Here is a 21393-nt window from a genome sequence, read left to right on the forward strand (position 1 = left end):
CCTGTACTCATCACTCATTAGACCTATGATTGAGTACAATGCCCGCTCGAATGTATCTGACCAGACACCTGCTGCAGCTTGAAAGGCCCCAAAAGTTCCTCACCAAAAGGATAAAGGGTCTCAAAAATATGTCTTATGCTGCCCGACTGAAAGAACTCCAGCTCTATTCAGTCTCATACCGCTTGCTCAGAGGTGACCTGTGCCTGACATATAAGGCCATGTCAAACCCAGATTTGATGAATATGCTTCACCTCAAAAATCTAGATCCCTCAGAACCACAAGGGCGGAGACTTAAACCTTGACACGGTTATAAATAGAACATGCTGGAGGGACAGATTCATCACCCAGAGACTCCTATGCTGTGGAACAAAATCCCGGTACATGTGAGGCAGAGCACCTCTCTGGCCTTGTTCAAGAGGAATCTTGACCAATGGATGGGAGATTGCAGATATACCCCAGGGATTACTTCAGTGTCACTGCTTGACAGAGGCACAGCAAAATGATAGGCATAGTTTTTATTCAAACTAAAGGGGTGGCGAAAGCCACATAACTATGGGCTAGGCTTATAAATGCCCTTGGGCAGATAGCCTAGTATGAACCTATGAACCTATGAACCTATGAGACTACTAAGGTTGGTGTTACCTGAAACTTTTGTGCCCTCAGTCCTGGGGAAGAAACTGATAGTAGCTCAGGTCGAGAAGGCACCAAACTCTGTCCCGACAGGGATGGCAAGGACTGTGAGTCTCCAATAGACAATACCTTCTCCATAATCTGGAAAGCTGCCAAACACATACAGGGATGGGAGCCCAAAATAGACTCCTTTGGAACTGGGATCACACCCTGCACCAAGGAGGCAGCCCCAGAATAGAAGCCTGGATCGACACTACAAAGGCTGAGACACCGAGAGACATGGATGGTTCTGAAGGAACCAAAAAGGTACCATGTATCTTGGACCTGACCAGAGAGACTCGACTCTGGGAGGTCTCCGGTACTGAAAGCTCAGAGGTACTCAAGGCGGTTTTCAGAACTGGAGACAAAGATGCTACCAGAACCAAGACAGTTGGAGCTGGGAGAGTCAAGATTGAGGTCTCCAAAGTCTCAGCAAGAGTTGGACGAGCAGGGTATGGGGGATGTCATATAATGAACACTTATGATGCTGGCATGATTCGGAACCGAGGACAATCCCCTCGCCACCAGCACCTGATCCACCAGTCTCATGATATCTGCTTCTGAGAAACTCTTAGTAGATTGAACAGATGCACTGGAAGGAGATTTAAGGGGTCTCACTTCCACAAAAGGAGTGTCTTTAGAAGGGTCCCCAGATTGGGAATATGACATTCTTGGGAGTGGATGCAGTCCAAATTACTTCAGTACTGATGCATCAGTAGGTGCCGAAGAAGAAGCTGTCGGCTCCAAAGCCAATTTAGTAGTGGTTCCAGTCAGATTCTCTGGTGCGATGAACTCTTCGGTACCGAGGAAGTTTTAGGTATTTTCCTTGTTGGTTCTGAGGACCTTGGAAGTGAAGAAGGCCTTTTCCTTGAAGCAGGTGATGAAGAAGATGAGGAAGTGCTAGCTTTGGTCCTGAATTCAGAAATGGCTTTGTCAAATCCAGATTTAAGGAGTCCTTTCAAAATTAGTTTACTCTTTCTTTCTGTTAAAGTTCGGGTTGAAATCCCGTGACAAATTGCATAGTTTTCCTGTAAGTGTATTTTTCAAAGGCAGTACACACACAAAGGGTATGCCCATCTGAGCTGGGCATTTTACCCTCACATTTTTTACACTTCTTAAACCCAGCGGTGCCTTTAGAGGGTTTAGAAGGAGAAAGTTTTTCCTGTTGTTCAGCCATAACAACCCGAAGAGATTGTCAGTAAGCACACTACAGAACACAGTGAGAGAAATACAATAGAAAGAAAGTCTTTTTTTTTAAATAGGTAGAAAATACCAATGATGGTATGCAAGAATACCTTAAAATGATAAAGAGAATGGAAGGGGTACCAACAATGGTACTGGACAGTCTACCAATGGTATAAGAGAGACAAAAGGGGAAACATTAGCTGAGATAAGAAAAGGAGGAGCGGGTAGAAATACAAAGAGTTACAAAGAGAAAATTATCGAAGAAGGAAGTGTATAAATTAGACCATACTCCCACTCTTAAAATAAAACATATTAGAAATTAGTACAGACTGTACTAATTTCTAATATGTTTTATTTTAAGAACTGTCAAAGATGGTCTGAAATATGACATATTTAATATAATTATCAAATGTAGGGTTTTATAAGCCTTTCACCAAGACAGTCTGGCTTGTTATAGCATATCTGCTTTCAGTTATCAATCTGTATGTGACTGCATATCAGAGTTAGAAATGCAGTACATATCCAAAATACACTTTTATTTAGATGGCATAACACCTCACATAAATTTATATATAAATCTTCAGAAAAGTAACCACTGCTGCCACTGAAAAAAATGTTACTCCGAAAGTCCTTATTTGTCCAAAGATAATGCTCTGAATTCTCTTAAAATGTAATAATGAACTGTGGAAGAGATATTTTTAGTCAAACATACATTTATATAAAAGGAAACAAACCACATTAACATATTGACAGTTACAAACTTTATACACATACTGGTTTTACATAATTATCCTCAATCCGGCATAAGTTGCTCAGTTCATGTCTTCCCTTAAACCTCACTCATCCAAACATTATTCTGCATGTATTGCTCCTACAATTTCCATTTTCTTCTCTGTAGTTTGCTCCTACCCTTTTGTAAAGATTCCACTTCTGATTATTTTATCATGCTACAATATTCACTAGTTCATGTACAGTTAGTTTGGAATTTGATTTCCATTTTCTAGAAATTGTATTTTGGAAGCTAAGAGAAGTAAATTTAACAAGACTTTACTATGTCTAGGCAATTCAGATTCTGAATCTCAACTCAAAAAAACGATTTCCTTAGTTACACTAATTTGCTCACTCAGTATTTCTGACAGAGTAGTCAGTGGGGAATTTTTAAGAGTCTGCCATCTCATTACACTCCTAAAAATATGTTCCCGATTATCTCTTTCTTCCCCATCATACTTCTAACATTTGCAATCTACCTGAGGAAAAATTCTTCGAGTCTTTGAGGGATATAAAAATACCTATGCAAATGCTTCCAAGCAAAAATCCTAAATCCTATAACCTTTGCTGCATAGTTGGCATACGTATGGCCTCTCATTATATCCTTGTGAATTGCTTATCCAGTCTCTCTTTTCAAACCTCCTCTGATTGATTTCTCTAGATATTGTGAAATATTTTATATGCCCTACTAACTATCCCTTTTTAACATCAGCATCCATTCCAGATTCAACTAAAAACTCTAAGTTGATGTCTTTCACTTAGGATTCCCCTATCCCTTTCTCTTTGCCTATACTCTGAGACCAGTCCCCATTAAGCTGGTATACATTTTTTAAACAAGAAACATCTTTATTGAATTATCACTTATGATACAGATAATCATGCATTTATATAAATGAAAGCAAACCATAATGACATATTTTCAGTTGCAAACATTATACATCACTTATAATCTTCTATACAGAACATTACATAGCTTATTCAATCCATGCCTTCCCTTAACCCTCATTCCTCTTCCAAAATATTATTCTGCATGTATTGTTCCCACAATTCTCATTTTTACTGTGTAGTTTTCTCCTGCGTTTTCAAAAGATCCAACTTCCAGTTCTTTTATATCTGTTACTATATTCACTACTTCTAGTATGGTTGATTTAGGCTGTGATTTCTTTTTTCTAGTAACTGCTTTTTTAGCAGCCACCAGAATTAAACTCAGCAAGGCCTTACTATATCTAGGCAATTCAAATTAATGAACTCTGCAAGGAGTATTGAAATCTGGCCTGTTTTTTTTTTATGAATTAGGCATTTTATTTCTCTGACATGCTTGACAATGGGTAAGATTTGGTTACCCCTTGTTTGTTTATGTACCAAACTACTGACATGTTGTCCCTCTGAAACACTACTGTTCCTAGAGGGAGGACATCCTGGAATGCTTGCAATGCTAATAGCACTACCCTCATCTCTAGTACACTGATGTGCAAGTTAGCCTCCAACTGGGACCACGGGCCTTGGACTGTCTTTCCCAGATAATACCCCCCACTCTTTCTGGGAAGCATCAGTGGTCATTGTGGTTTGGGGCTGGGGGAGAATGAAAGGACAACCCAACAGAATCTGGTTGGAGTGTAGCCACCACAACATGTTATTTTTGCAGTGACTGGTAATCAGAACTGGCTGAGACATTGGTTGTTGTATGAGAGACCATTGGGATGCTAGTAGCCATTGCAATATCTGCATGTGATACCTTGCCCAGGGAACTAGAGTAATTGCTGCTGCCCTGGAGTCTAATGTTTGAAGTACTAATTTGGCTGGGACCTTGTTGTTGTGTAGTAATTGACCGACCTGGGATCTTATACATTGTAGCCTTTCTGGAGGGAGAGATGCAATTCCCGAGACAGTGTCTAAGTGAGCTCCAATGAAATCCAGTTGTTGAGTGGGTTGAAGTGTGGACTTTTCAAAATTTATAGTTATTCCTAGAGATGTACAGAGATGTATGGTGTAATCTCTTGCCCATTCTAACTGATACCTGGTGGCAGTAGTGAGGAGCCAGTCGTCGAGATATGGAAACACTCCAAAACTTTGCAGTCTTAGATGAGCTGCTACCACTGCCATGCATTTGTTAAACACCCTGAGGGGTGTGGTGAGTCCAAAGGGCAGTGCTCTAAAGTGGAAATGACTGGCTCCCAACCAGAAGCACAAAAATCTCCTGGAGCTCTTTTCCATTATTATATGGTAATAAGGGTCTTGGACATTGACAAAGCACATCCACTCATCTTTTTCCAAGAATGGAAGTATTGAATGAACTGTGACCATCCAGAATTTGGTTTGTAGAACTGCCTTGTTGAATTGACTGAGATCCAAGATGGGTCTCCAGTCCCTTGTTTTCATGACCACTAAAAAGAATCTTGAGTAAAATCTGGATCCTTTCTGGTCTGGCGGGACTTTTTGGATGACTCTTTTGCTTTGCAGTTTTTGAATTTCTAGAACTGCTGCTTCCATGATATTGGGTGATATGTCTGGGAGTTTTTTCTGGAGTTTTGGAGGTTGTAATAGAGGAATTTGGTAACCTCTGGATAAAATTCCCTGCATCCATCTGTCTGTTGTTAACATTTGCTAGGCAGATTGGTGCAGAGAAAACCATCTTCCGAATGCCTCCAGAGGTGGGCAATTGGGCACCCATTCAGGGGTGCTGGTAGGAAGATCCAGAGAAGGTCTCTCTGGATCCCTTATTTTGTAGTCCATTTCTGCCTCTAGGGTGGCATCTTCCATTGCTTCCCCCTCTGCCCTGGGAGAAGTCTTTGCCTTGTGAATCCTGGAAAGGCACTTTGGATTTTTTAAACCATAGTCTCCCACTCCTCTGGTTCCTGGAGTTTGATCTCTGAGGAGTGGAGAAATGTATGTCAAAAACAGAAAGGGTCTTATCATTCTTTTCACATCTGGCTAGAGTATTCTTTACCTTGGGACTAAAATGGAAGATCCTTCAAATGGAGCGCTGATGAATGACACTTTAAATGACTCCACAGAGTCAAACAAGCACATCCAGGAATGCCTTCTGATGGCATTGCCTGAACCTGCTGCCCTAGTTGTCCCTTCAGCTGCATGGGCAACAAGCCTCATGGATGAGTTAGAAATTGCTTCTACGCTAAAAAGTAACTTTATCTCATACCCCTTCAGCCACTGCTCCTTCGAGGGTATCCAAGAGCTCCTTGATTATATCCTCTGCAGTCTTGTAAAGTGCTCCATATAATTCAAGGACCTTAGAGTGAAGGTCAATGAAGCATAATCATGCTTCCCAAATATATCCAAAGTCCTGAAGTCCTTGTTAGGAAGATAAATAGTAGGACTTTCCTCAGCAAGTTCCTTTCTGGTAGTTGCCACTACCACCATGGCGTCAATGGGAATTATTTTGGTCCAGTGTGGTTCCTCCTTAGGTGCTGATAATACTTGATTAGGCTCTTAGAGATTGGATCTATGGTGTCGGGAATCTTCCACACCCACTGAGCAATCAGTTTAATGAGATTGTCAGCAGGTGGAGAGATCAAAGAAGTAGACGGTTGGGCACAAAAAGCCTCCAGGCATACTGATTCCTCCAAGGAAGGTTGGGAGGAAGACCAGACACACCTTTGCTTCAGGGGTTCTAGGATGTCCCCGAAGGAAACATCATCAGTGGGTGACCTGAAGGAACCTTCCCCTTCATCAAAATCAGTATCTTCAGTGAAAGACTCTTCCGGAGAGTCTAAGTCCTTCCTCTTGCACTTTCTTTTCATAGGGACTTCCTCGGGGGGATGATCCAGGGAAGTATCTGAAGAGGAGATAAAAAAAAAAGAGGAGATAAACAAAGTTTGCAGATGACTGCAAACTGGGCCATAGTCGAAAACACATCTGACACAGATATCCTCCAGAAGGGCCTCACAGAAACGGATAACTGGTGCCAGAGCCATGGCCTGAAGTTAAACGCCAAAAATGCATAGTCATACCCTTCGGGAAAAACAAGGTTACCCCTAGCTACCATATAGATGGCAATCCACTGAGCACAGAAAAGTCATCAGGGATCTGGGGACCCAGGTTGACAGTAGCCTTCGCTTGACACTCATGTTGCTAAAGTAGTTAGGAAAACCTTCTATATCGCCCACCTGATCATGAAGGGATTCACATCTAGATCAAGGGAGGTCATCGTCCCCTGTACTCATCACTCATTAGACCTATGATTGAGTACAATGCCCGCTCGAATGTATCTGACCAGACACCTGCTGCAGCTTGAAAGGCCCCAAAAGTTCCTCACCAAAAGGATAAAGGGTCTCAAAAATATGTCTTATGCTGCCCGACTGAAAGAACTCCAGCTCTATTCAGTCTCATACCGCTTGCTCAGAGGTGACCTGTGCCTGACATATAAGGCCATGTCAAACCCAGATTTGATGAATATGCTTCACCTCAAAAATCTAGATCCTCAGAACCACAAGGGCGGAGACTTAAACCTTGACACGGTTATAAATAGAACATGCTGGAGGGACAGATTCATCACCCAGAGACTCCCTATGCTGTGGAACAAAATCCCGGTACATGTGAGGCAGAGCACCTCTCTGGCCTTGTTCAAGAGGAATCTTGACCAATGGATGGGAGATTGCAGATATACCCCAGGGATTACTTCAGTGTCACTGCTTGACAGAGGCACAGCAAAATGATAGGCATAGTTTTTATTCAAACTAAAGGGGTGGCGAAAGCCACATAACTATGGGCTAGGCTTATAAATGCCCTTGGGCAGATAGCCTAGTATGAACCTATGAACCTATGAACCTATGAGACTACTAAGGTAGGTGTTACCTAAGACTTTTGTGCCCTCTGTCCTGGGGATGAGACTGATGGTAGCTCAGGTCAAGAAGACACCAAAATCTGTCCCGACAGGGATGGCAAGGACTGTGAGTCTCCAATAGACAATGCTTTCTCCATATACTGGAAAGCTGCCCCCCCCCCCCCCGTAGAGGGATGGGAGCCCAAAATAGACTCCTTTGGAACTGGTGTCACACCCTGCACCAAGGAGGCAGCCCCAGAATAGAAGCCTGGGTCGATGCTACAAAGGCTGAGGCAGCAAGAGACATGGATGGTTCTGAAGGAAACAAAAAGGTACCATGTATCTCGGACCTGACCAGAGAGACTCGACCCTGGGAGGTCTCTGGTCCTGAAAGCTCAGAGGTACTCAAGGCAGTCCTTGGAACTGGAGATGAAAATGCTAATGGAACCGAGACAGTTGGAGCTGGGAGAGTCAGGACTGAGGTCTCCAAAGGCTCAGCAAGAGTTGGATGAGCAGGGTAAGGGGGTGTCATAGGATGAACACTTGTGATGCCAGTATGATTTGGAACTGAGGACGATCCCCTCGCCACCAGCAGCTAATCCACCAGTCTCATGATGTCTGCCTCTGAGAAACTCTTAGTAGATTGAACAGATGCACTGGAAGGAGATTTAGGGGGTCTAACTTCCACAAAAGGAGTGTCTTTAAAAGGATCCCCAGATGGGGAATATGACATTCTTGGGAGTGGAGGCAGCCCTAATTGCTTCACTACCGATGCACCAGTAGGTGCTGAAGAAGAAGCTTTCGGCTCCAAAGCCAATTTAGAAGTGGTTCCAGTCAGATTCTCTGGTGCGATAAACTCTTCAATACTGAGGAAGTTTTAGGTATTTTCCTTGTCGGTTCCGAGGACCTTGGAACTGAAGAAGGCCTTTTCCTTGAAGCAGGTGATAAAGAAGATGAGGAAGTGCTAGCTTTGGTCCTGAATTCAAAAATGGCCTCATCAAATCCAGATTTAAGAAGTCCTTTCAAAATTAATTTATTCTTTCTTTCTGTTAAAGTTCAGGTTGAAAACCTGTGACAAATTGCACAGTTTTCCTGTAAGTGTATTTTTCCAAGGCAGTACAAGCCCAAAGGGTATGCCCATCTGAGTTGGGCATCTTGCCCTCACATTTTTTTACACCTCTTAAACTCAGAGGTGCCTTTAGAGGGTTTAGAAGGAGAAAGTTTTTCCTGTTGTTCAGCCATAACAACTGGAAGTGATTGTCAGTAAGTACACTAAAGAACACAGTGAGAGAAATACAATAGAAAGAAAGAAAGTTTTTTTTAAATAGGTAGAAAATACCAAGAATGGTATGTAAGAATACCTTAATACAGTAAACAAAGAGAGTGGAAGGGTTACCAACGATGGTACTGGACAGTCTACCAACAGTATAAGAGAGACAAAAGGAGAAACATTAGCTGAGATAAGAAAAGGAGGAGCGGGTAGAAATACAAAGAGTTACAAAGAGAAAATTATCGAAGAAGGAAGTGTATAAATTAGACCATACTCCTCTTAAATAAAACATATTAGAAATTAGTACAGACTGTACTAATTTCTAATATGTTTTATTTTAAGAACTGTCAAAGATGGGCTGAAATATGACATATTTAATATAATTATCAAATGTAGGGTTTTATAAGCCTTTCACAGAGACAGTGTGGCTTATTATAGCATATCTGCTTCCAATTATCAATCTGTATGTGACTGCATATCAGAGTTAGAAATGCAGTACATATCCAAAATACACTTTTATTTAGATGGCATAATACCTCACATAAATTTACATGTAAATCTTCAGAGAAGTAACCACTGCTGCCACTGAAACAAATGTTACTGCAAAACTCCTTATTTGTCCAAAGATAATGCTCTGAATTCTCTTAAAATTTAATAATGAACTCTGAAAGAAATATTTTTAATGAAACATACATTTATGTAAAAGAAAACAAACCACATTACCATATTGACAGTTACAAACATTATACACATACTGGTTTTACACAATTATCCTCAATCCAGCATAAGTTGCTCAGTTCATGTCTTCCCTTCAACCTCACTCATCCAAACATTATTCTGCATGTATTGCTCCCACAATTTCCATTTTCTTCTCTGTAGTTTGCTCCTATCCTTTTGTAAAGATACCACTTCCGATTCTTTTATCTATGCTACAATATTCACTAGTTCATGTACAATTGGTTTAGAATTTGATTTCCATTTTCTAGAAATTGTTTTTATTTTTTTGGAAGGGACAAGAAGTAAACTTAACAAAGTTTTACTATGTCTAGGCAATTCAGATTCTGAATCTCAACTCAAAAAAGATTTCCTTAGTTACAGTAATTTGCTCACTCAGTTTTTCTGACAGAGTAGTCAGTAGGGAATTTTTAGAATCTGTCAACTCATTACACTCCTAAAAAATATGTTCCAGATTATCTCTTTCTTCCCCATCACACCTCTAACAATTGCAATCTACCTGAGGAAAATTTCTTTGAGTCTGTGAGGGGTATAAAAATACCTATGCAAATACTTCCAAGCAAAAATCCTAAATCCTATAACCTTTGCTGCATAGCTGGCATGCGTACGGCCTCCCATTATTTCCTTGTTAATTGCTTAACCAGTCTCTCTTTTCAAACCTCCTCTGACAGATTCCTCTAGATATTGTGAAATATTTTATATGCCCTACTAACTATCCCTTTTTAACATCAGCATCTATTCTAGGTTAAACTAAAAACTCTAAGTGGATGTGTTTCACTTAGGATTCCCCTATCCCTTTCTCTTTGCCTATACTCTGAGACCAGTCCCCATTAAGCTGGTATACATTTTTTAAACAAGAAACATCTTTATTGAATTATCACTTATGATACAGATAATCATGCATTTATATAAATGAAAGCAAACCATAATGACATATTTTCAGTTGCAAACATTATACATCACTTATAATCTTCTATACAGAACATTACATAGCTTATTCAATCCATGCCTTCCCTTAACCCTCATTCCTCTTCCAAAATATTATTCTGCATGTATTGTTCCCACAATTCTCATTTTTTTCTGTGTAATTTTCTCCTGCATTTTCAAAAGATCCAACTTCAAGTTCTTTTATCTCTATTACTATATTCACTACTTCTAGTATGGTTGATTTAGACTGTGATTTCTTTTTTCTAGTAAATGCTTTTTTAGCAGCCACCAGAATTAAACTCAGCAAGGCCTTACTATATCTAGGCAATTCAAATTAATGAACTCTGCAAGGGGTATTGAAATCTGGCCTGTTATGAATTGGTAATAAATTCAGAGTTTTGTATGCACTTTACTGTAATGATATAACATACTGCTTTATACTCAGTGCATTTTATTTCTCTTTAGGATAAGGACTACAGTACATATTTAGAATAGTTCTCTATTGAATCCATAGATTTTCTAGAAAAATTGACCTTTTCATTTATTGGAAAGATGCTGTTCCTAAAATGTACTCCTGATCTGGCAACTATATCTCTGATGGACTGTGGTAGATGTTAAATCATATCCTAACTGATACCCTTTAAAATAACTTCTCAGGCACAATACATTGTGGGATACATTTGGGTTGCATGGCTAGGCTTATAAAGGCCCCAGTGGTCATTAGCCTAGTATACACTTATGAACCTATGAACTCTAGCATTGAGCATCATTTTACCTTTACCATGGATGATGCCACAATAGGAACAGAAGATGATTAACTTTAATAATTGGCTTAGCTTTTAGTTTCATTCCAAGGAGGTGCAATAATAAGTCAGCATGGGAAGACATAGTCAGCAGACTGTGCTGCTTAGCAAAGGAAGATCTGCATCTGTCCCCTCTGGGCTTTCAGATATTAGCTAAAATATCGTCTTCCTCATAGTGCCTTTTTTCAGGCAATGTGAAACTGACACACTTTGTGACATAGGAAAACCCAGCAAATGGAGTCTAAAGGTGTTACTGCTCAACACAAAGAGACTTAACAGGAAACTACACTCTTTCCAAGCTCTCCTCATCATAGAGAATGCCAGCATCTGTGCTGTTACTGAGACTTGGTTTAAAACCTCAGAAAACATACCAGTAGTACAGGGTTGCAATGACTTCCAGACATTTAGGCTAGCTACTGCAGAGGCAGGGACTAAAGGTGTAGGTGTCTCAATATTCATCAAAACAAGCTCATCTCAAGGCTGGTCAGACATAATGATGCACTTGAGCTTCTCCATGTTCAAGTTACTATAGGCAAAGTCCCATACCATATCCTTGCCAGCTTCAGCCCCACCCCCTTTTTATGATCCAGAAAACCCATACTTCATACTTAGATTAAAGACACTTGCCATCTAACCCAATACTATATTCCTGGGCAACTTTAATTAACCCACTATAAATTGGGATTCATACATGACCCCTAATGCACAGTCCCAGAGATTCCTCAACTTTGTAAATACAAACACCATGGATCAGGTAGTCCCATGCACATAAGGAGTACAAACATACTAGACCTGGTGGTCTTTACAAACATGGGAGAATGCTGCCACTCCCCCATTGGAGCATCATGTCTGGTAAGGTCAGACCATAAAGTTTTCTCCTTCAAAATAAAAATAAAACCCATGACCTCAGCTAACACTGTAGCAGCCTAGAACTATTCTGGGACAAACTTCCATTATTAAGTGATAACTTGACAACATTTCAAGCCCCACCAAATCTTGAAAACACAGATGCCTATGTGGAACAGTTCACATAAACTCTGTACTATCATGTTAATAGAAGCACTGAGGCAGCTGTTACCACCAGGAATAATCTCAGAGGAAAAAAAAAAACAACAGGCCACCGTGGTGGAATCCTAACATAAATTTATACAACAAAAAGAAGAACATCATGGGAAAAGTTAGGAAATGCAATGCCTAAGTGGATAAAAAGTCTCTCATCAATCTAGTCAAACAACATAGAAGACAAGTTAAGTTTGACAAAGTCAAGTCTGAGGTAAGAATAGCCTCCCAAATCAAGGAAAACAATAAGACTTTCTTTAGCTATATCCATGTCCTCAAAGGCAGTGTACAGCAATCTACAGAACTAATTGTAAATGAAGCCGGAAGATTTAGCAAATTTACTGGCTGTCAATCAGCTCCAATTTTACCCCCTCTTCCCCCTGGCCAAACCTCATTAATTGCCATCAAAAATAACCCCCCAGCTATCACTAGAGAATAGGTGCTAGATGTATTTTCCAAGGCCAAGAACACTGCCTCAGTGAGCCCTGTTAATATTCCAGTATGCCTCCTAAATATCATGAAACACAGCCTATCAGGAGCACAGGATTCACTTTTCAACCATAGCCCATAGTCAGGCTTTGTGCCATACAAATGGAGAACTGTAACAGAGATCCCTCTGGAAAAAGAATGGGCCATCTGCAGATCCTAGAAACTACAGACCCATAAGTTTGTATAGTCCCATGTCAAAGCAACGGAAAAATGATCATGAAAATGATAAATAATTAATTGGGAAACCTTCAGACTCTCAATACAATCCAGTGTGGTTTTGTCAAGAGAAGATCATGCCTACTCAGCCTGATAAACTTCTTTGGGATGGTCAACCACCTCACTTTTGCCAACAGAATATCATGCCTTCTCAATCTGTGTACTTCTTTGAGAAGATCAACAAGGCAATGCATGAAGGCAAAATGCCCAAGGCATTTGACACAATGCCCTATTTGAACATGTTACACAGATAGCAAGCTGAATCTCAGATAGGATCCAAGAATTAAGGATAATAGAATCCACCTTCACAAAAAGACCAGTCACAAGCAGAGTCCATCAGGGGTCTGTGCTGGGTCCACTCTTTTCTGGCATCTACTTCTCAGAAATCAAGGCCAGCATTAGGGGTTTCTGGCTGACCAAGTTTGTTGATGATTGTAAACTAGAAACAGTCATAGAAACCCCCCTCCCCCAAGATGGTAACATCCTCCTGGAAGGACTAACACATTTAAATAACTGATGCCAAAACCATGGTTTAAAATTCAATGCCAAGAGATGCATAATAGTAGTCTTTGGAAATTCAGCTACCCCAACAAGATACATCATTGATAGCATACATCTAAGCACTAACTCTGTAGTCAGGGATTTGGGATGCTTGTAGACAGTAACCTGGCTTTCAACCAAAAAGTGTCTAAGATAAGGAATTCAATCTATTTTGCACATCTTATAAATAAGGATATGGCAATCAGGTCCAACAAAATCACCATTCTGTTCTGTTCAGCCCTAATAATACCCATCACTAAGTACAATGCCCCCTTTGATATGTACCTAACCAGGCACATGCAACAATTGGAACATCGACAGAGGGTCCTCACAAAAAGAATACAAGGCATAAACAACATGTCTTATGAGGATCTCTAAAAAGCCCTATCCCGATGCTCTGTCTCCTGCAGACTGTTAAAGGGTGATCTGTGCAAGGCATACAACTTCCTTGGATCCTACTCTGCTGGACCTTTTGCATGTCTGCAAAACAAATAGCCTCAGAACTAATTCCCCCAGAGATGTATACCTTCCCTACAACATATCCAAAGTTTGTCTTTAAAGAAGCGATGCTAGGGTACCCTGGAAAATGAGGCACTATTTCATTTTCTAGGCCCGATCTGATGAAAAGAAAAATGGAGACTAAGGAGTAGTACTAAAAGAGATCTCAGTACCACTGGAAGAGCAGTTTTTGCTGTGGCAGTTATACTTTTGACAATAGTACCAGTAACACAGAAGAAGCTGTACATTTAATAAATATTTTTATAACTTAGTATGCAGACGGTGATACAAGTAGAGAAGCACACATAAGATGTACTGTATGAAGGACATTCTAAGTTAAGAAAGCTATGACATAAAAACAATCTGAATGTTAATACTACATATATAGGCAATCTCTAAGTGCAAGAACTTTAGAGGCTCTGAAATTTCAGATTTTGGACATAGCAGATAATATTCATAATAATTGAGCTTGGAGGTAGCAAGAAGTTGCATGATTTGTAGACATAGATTGCATTCAGGCACCGTGTTTTTTTAGTAGCCAGAGAAGATCACAGACAAATGAAGGTATAGTGAGAAGTATGTGGAACATTTGCAACCATCTTATGCTTATTAGGAAACCTTCCTTCCTCATTGTGATTCAGTCTTTTTATGTACTTCTGTGATTTGCACTGTGGGGATAGAAAAATTGCAGTCATGCCTTTTGTATCTATTTCACTGCTAGCTTACCTATTTCTCCAATTTAACAGTGAACATGGTGAGATACAGCCAATGTTTGGAACATCTGCACATTTCCTATAAGTCAGCAATAAAGTGATGCCTTTCTATAAGGTTGCTATTCTTCACCATGTGTCTAGTGTTGAGGGGTTAGTGACACTACTAGTAGTTAGAGGATAAGAGGGTATAAGACATTTTTCTGGCTGTACTGTTATTTCTACATGCAGTGTTCACAGTAGCCTATGCTGACTGTTAGCCATGATAAAGTATTTCCATCATGAGATGGAGTTTGTCTTTTTTTCCTTTGGTATTCTATGCCATGTTTTCTTCACATTCCAGAAGGAAGTAGCCTGCTTTATAAGTGAACCTGCTGTGTGAGTACTGCTCTCCGGTAACTGATTTTGCACAGTGTCATACACAGTCCCCCTACTTCTCATATACAGCAGTGCAGCCTGCCAGTACTTGATTCAAAGCCGAAGCTGCCTTTCACTGTTTTGGCCGTTCCCCATTTCTGTTTTCCATATATATGCTTAGAACATGCATATGGATACAGTTCTCATGACTGATGCTGTCTCTTCTGTCTTACTCCCTGCTGTTGCATTGTGCTGTAACATTTACTCAGACATTGTGATAAAAGTGACAAATTGACACCTGCTATCTTTCTATGGTGCTTTTACTAAATACAGACAATGAATTGCTGTGTATTAAATATCTACTAGTACTACTGCAGCAGAGGCCAGCACAACACAGGCAATGGCAACAGAATGCAGAAAGCCACAAGTCAGAACTAGTGCTGCAAAGTGTATATAGAGCCATTCATTGTCAACATCTACTAAAAGTATTCTTGAAGGAGGACAGGTATCTCTCACTTTGGGCACATTTGTTTAAATGCAACAACATAACTCACCAACATGGAATATGACACAGGAAATACAATTTCACTCATGAGGTGAATCACATCTATATGGATGTTTTGATATGGGAAACAGAAATTGGAGGAGAACAGAGAGACAGCTTAGGCATTAAATCAAGTGTAGGCTGACAGTACTGCTGTATAAATACCTTGCAACAACTATTTGTGACTTGTGGTTTTCTGTGTTTTGTTCCTACTGCCTATGTTGTGCTGGATCCTGGCTGGACCCTGCTGCAGCAGTAGTCCATGCGCATGTAAGTGTGTGCTAGTCACTATTTGAGACCACTACCCCTTTACCCTTTGAAATGGCAGTTGTAAGCAATAACTACCCTGACACAAGCAGACAGCAGTAAAATGGCAGTTTACATGTTTTCCAGTATTGCCATAAGTAGGTAGTGAAAAAGTACTATATGTCATGTCATACGGATAAAGTAATGATACTACCACATGTCTGGCACTAAGTAGTAGTGATTCCTGCCTTTTCCACCTCATTCTTATTTGCCCCTGTTACTCAAAACTGATTTTAGTTGGGTGGTGCTTTACATGGTCTGTCAGCACCAAAAACAGGTTGGTGCATCCTAAAATGGAGGACTGAGGAGAACTGGCATAAGGTGGGACTTACAAAGTTATTACACAAACGAGCCCCAGTCACTGTATGCTTTATATATCACATTGAAGCTTAAGTGCGTATGTCCTTTATAGGCGCAAGTGCTCTTGGCTTACCATACATACACCATCCTCCATACATGACTAAACTTCACTGAACACAATATACGACAATTGGAATGTGCAAACTTGCTGTAAATAGTTCTAGGCAGGGTTGCACTATACTATAATCAACAAACATATTAGCTAATTTACATATAGGTGCTGCTCTTTGACGATTGCCTTTATGTTTCTCTGTGCTATGAATACCATCCAGTATCTGATGTTAAATGGAACTTATGTAAATACTCAGTCTGAGCTAAAACAATCCTTGTGGCTGATCAGACTAGAAGCCAGTAATGCATCTAGCAATAATGAAGACACTGACAGAAGGCTTTCTTTAACTGCAAGATGAGCACAGCACTAAATGTCTGTGTTCATATTGGCTACACTGATTTAGATTCAGGTATATACGAATCCCTGTTATTATAATACATGTCTGACAAATGTATTTTGTATGAAAGTGGTATCCAGTATTGGAAGTAAAAGAATTACACTTAATTTGTTGTGAATCTATTATTTTATCAATGCTTGCAGTAATAACTGGACACAGTTTTCACTGTGCAATGTTAATTTTCATAAACTGTCAAACATAAAGTGCTCATTGTTATTCGTTCTCTTGTTTATGCTGTCTGGAAGTGTACTACTAATTTATCAGAACTGTAGGACTGAAGCCAACCTCCTGTTCTTTCACAACTATCGTGCCTTTTTCCTCCTAAAATCAAGGCAAATGTATATGAAATAACAATGCTTTATCAAGTTGCATAAAGTGCACTTTGCAAGACGTATTCCCAAGGAGTGTAGACGTTTTTCTAGTCCACTTTACAGACTAGCACAGGAGGAAGGGAGATGTGAGATGCCTTTATTTCAGCATCGTCATACAGTGCTTCCCAGAATAAAGGAAGCCAGCAAATAACTTTTCTGGCTAATTGCATACCTACCAACTTTCTGTGTTTTTGTGGTTTCCCTTTACTGAGTGTAAAACTATAAAACGGATTCATAGTTGCCACTATCAATAAAAGAATGTGTTTCACAAAACTCATAACTAAATTGTTACAGAGAAACAAAAGCCCACTTGATTACCTTAAATGAAAATTATTATCCAGATCATGAGTGAGTCCACAAGAAAATGCATGCTTTGTATAAGTTGTATAATTATGAATTGTAGTTCCACTTTATGAAAAGGAAATAGTTCAGAGTCTATGATGATTGAAGGATGCTAACTGTTTGCCTTCCTGTGAGTTCACTCGTTCACTTGTTTTATTGGTAGGGTACTCCTTTTCAAGGCCATTGCTCAGTTCCTTGTACTGGGCTGCACGTGGATATTCGGTATCTTTCAGTTTCGACAAGAGATGCTTTTCATGTCATACCTTTTCACGTTACTGAACAGCTTCCATGGAATCTTTATGTTTCTGCTCTACTGTGTTGCTAACAAACTGGTAAGTGGGCATTAATCGTTACTTGTATTGTAAAAAGATATTATCATATTTGACTTTCTTCTGTTTTACTCCATTTAAATGTAAATGAGCAGTTATTTCACTTTATCATAAGCCTAGAATATTAGTACATGCTTGAATTAATGAACAGACCACCTGAAATATAATATACTGGTTAATATAAACATAGTAATACTCATAAATAATATAGAGGAGCAGGTTCTAATATGACTGACAAATGGATGTCAAGAAATTTATCTGGAGAGATGCACAGACCAACAAGAAATTTAAGAACGTATTACTTCTTTGCACTGCATGGAGCTTTAAAATAGTACTGCTACTTCTACTACTACTAATAAAGCTTACTAGACACGCACTTCATTTTCAAGGATGACCCCAGTTGCAATGTCTGTTTAAGTGACATGCTTAAAGTCACACAGTAAGCAAATGGAGGCTGTGGGTGTTGTACCAGTACTGATACCAGGCACCTGCTTTATCTTAAACATTTGAAGGAATGGCATTGTTGGTAGCTCTTTTGGTATGACAGAGACTGTGTTTAGGTCTGTGATTCTGGAAACTGTCATTGACCAGGTACTATAAGGTATGTTAGAAAATACTATGAGGTATGCTATGGAGTATTATGTGGTATGCTGTAAAATACTAGGAGGTATGTTATGGAGTATTATGTAGTATGCTGTAGAGTACTATGAGATATACCATGGAGTATTATGTGGTATGCTGTAGAGTACTATGAGATGTAGAGTACTATGAGATATACTATGGAGTATTATGTAGTCCGCTGTAGAGTACTATAAGGTATACTGTGGAGCACTACTAAGTTTGGTATGGATCTTGAATATTTGTTTCTAACAGAAACTATGGATGTTATCTCCTTAACTTTTGCCTTTCTTAACCCTTTTATGGTTTACGCTTCTTTCCACTTTGCCAATTATTTCAAGTGTTTCTGCATCTTAATACTAAAAAATTGTTTTTCTTTGATTTTTTTTCTCCAAAGATTTTAGACATTTCTCTGTGTGATAGGAAATGACAGCTTTTAAGTATTCCAGTCTTGATGCCAAGTCCAGGATTCTAGGCATTTCCCTCTTGGTATTGTTGGTTGAGGACATATGGCTGAAATGAAAAACAGCTGCAGAGACATATGGCTGTTGTGAATTCACAGTAGGCACAGAGAACATGAAATAACATGCCCACAGCTTTAATAACCAAGTGCATGGGGATAGAAGCTTACTGTGCTTGGTGTACACTACACATGTAGCTACAACATGTAGAAATGTGCTACAGCATGGAGGAAATTCTGCTTGCTGCTGTAATCATATTTATGCTCCAATATGTATTTATACAATGATCCCTAGACAGTGTGAAGAGGTAACAGTCCACACACACACACACACACACACACACACACACACACACACACACACACACACACACACACACACACACACACACACACTTAATAAGACATTGCCCATTTTGCACTGCATTTTTACTGTCACCAACATGCCCACTAGACATCCTGCTGCTGATAACTGCCATACTGCCTGCTGTCTCTTGGTGAATTTGGGGGTATGAACATTATATCCCTCTTGTGCATTTGGATATTGAAGCTTGGTATGGCACTACATGTTTTTCTATGCCCACAGTGAGTTTGCAACTGCCATATGGCTCTGCAGTTGAATGTCACTTGAGGCAGCCAAATATACTACAGGGAAATGTCTCACCTCCTAGGAGACTGAACTCCTTAGAGCCTGTTTAACTACAAGATATTTCCCACAATTTTCTTTTTACAGTCTAGCCACAAGAAGATCATCTCCAAGCTATGGTCATCATTAGTTGACATCTTCCTCCCATAAGCACACTTGTTCACAGACTCTGGAGAAGAAGACACAGCTCTTCTGAAGAAACGTAACCTTACTTGAAATAAAACTTAAGGTATTAATGATCAAAACCACGACTGATAAATGCTAGTACAATATCATAAGTCACTAGACACTTCCTTTTCTCCAGCAAAGACTGAGAGACCAGTGGTTTTCTGATGGGGAAAAAAATGGAAAATGTGAAGAAAAATGACATTTTTATATAGTAATAGTAATAACGCTATTTGCATGGTATGAAACAAAAGCTTGAAGTACAAAATAAAAAATATTTTTTTCATTTGGAATGCTTGGGGTTTTGATGTTTTATTTATGAAAGGTTGGTATAATGCTGTGTTGATATCTTAGAAGGAGATATTTCCTTTATTACTGGAGATGAACAAGATACTAAAACAAGAGTGTACTGTCATGGATGATTCTGCAATAAACACAGCACTAGAGGTTTCTACCATTATGTAGCCAAGTATCAGTACTCCTGTGCACTGGATACCTTCTTTTGAATATAAACTCTTGGCTAAACAGTTATTTATGTATACTCTGTAATCATCTGAGCAGCAGTAGGAACATGCACTTGTTTGTGTCTTTCAGCTTTTCCCGGTTAGGGGTTGCCACAGCGGAACTCCAGTCCACTAATTATTGGCAGTAGATTTTTATGTGCCGAGTTGCCAGCCCTGACGCACAACCTTCAATGAAGGTATGCCCATTCATGCATGTCTCCACACAGAAGACGCTCTAGCTGAGAATCGAACAGGACAACGTCTTACTGTGAGGAGACAACGCTACTGCAGCACCACCACCGCAGTCTAGGAACATGCACTTGTTATCTTGTTGAATTCAGAACTGATCTGAAACGATCCTGTACTGCTTTGTGATTTACTGTGAAGCTGCCTGATGAGAAATTTATTTTGATTTATAGTTTATTGTTTGCCTCTATTTTAATTGTAAGAATAAAGAGACAGTTTATAGACAAGAAGGTTATATTTTGATGTTTTGCCTCCAATTTTCAAAGTTTGTTGTTAGAAAGAGTGAGATTTCAGGCAGGCAAACTCAGTCAACCCGAGGGGTCCAGTCAGCTTTAAATTCACACAGACTGCAAATAGGACAATGCAGAGCATATCCGAAACAATCCTTTGTTATACTGAGGTGTGATTGTGAGCACCTATTTGACTGGCACAACTGATATAGTAGGTCAGAGTGACAACTTTATTGTACTTAACTATTTAGTTGAACATTGTGTGATTTTTTTTCATAGGATTTGACTTAAAATCTCTTTGAATACTGTGGTAACTGATTTTGATTATTCATTTCTTTTAGAATTCTTTATTCATTTCTAGCTGAGTATGTAGTCCTTAAATGAGTATGCCATTAATGATTTTCTGAAGCAAAGGTATTTTGTACAGTGTAATAAATGCTATGTATATTATAAGGTAACACCACATAGCACTGGTGACCAGTGTTCCTCATGTCAAAAGCTGGATGGTTTGCTTACCATTATTAATAGTCATTCTAGACTTGATGATGATGATTGCACTTGTGCAATTGGCACAGCTTGGAAGTTGGTTGTTACATATATTAATGACTGGACTGATGAGATAAATAATGTTAAACAAAGCGTAAATAGAACACATTTAGGAAAGGAAGTGTCTATTGTCAGCAAAGATCATTCAACCCCTATTAAACGTGATACCACTGATGGCAACTTGTGAATTCTGACTATAAGTATTCAGCAATCTGAGGATTCACAGCATGTAGAAGAAAAAGAAAGAAAGGAAGAAGTTCATAACAAGGAAG

The 21393-nt window shown here is 39.5% G+C and overlaps 1 protein-coding gene across 1 annotated transcript in view; it reads left to right on the forward strand.

Moving 5' to 3' along the window:
• LOC122812216 (adhesion G protein-coupled receptor E1-like) overlaps positions 1 to 21393 on the forward strand; it is a 1201768-nt gene that overhangs the window by 1044965 nt on the left and 135410 nt on the right. Inside the window, exon 20 of the mRNA XM_044084558.1 lies at positions 17542 to 17710. Within this exon, the coding sequence (XP_043940493.1) occupies positions 17542 to 17710 (169 nt within the window). The remainder of the gene's footprint in view (positions 1 to 17541; positions 17711 to 21393) is intronic.

This window comes from Protopterus annectens, chromosome 9.part0 (genome assembly GCF_019279795.1).
Source record: "Protopterus annectens isolate FY-2018-M chromosome 9.part0, PAN1.0, whole genome shotgun sequence".
Lineage (NCBI taxonomy): Eukaryota > Metazoa > Chordata > Ceratodontiformes > Protopteridae > Protopterus > Protopterus annectens.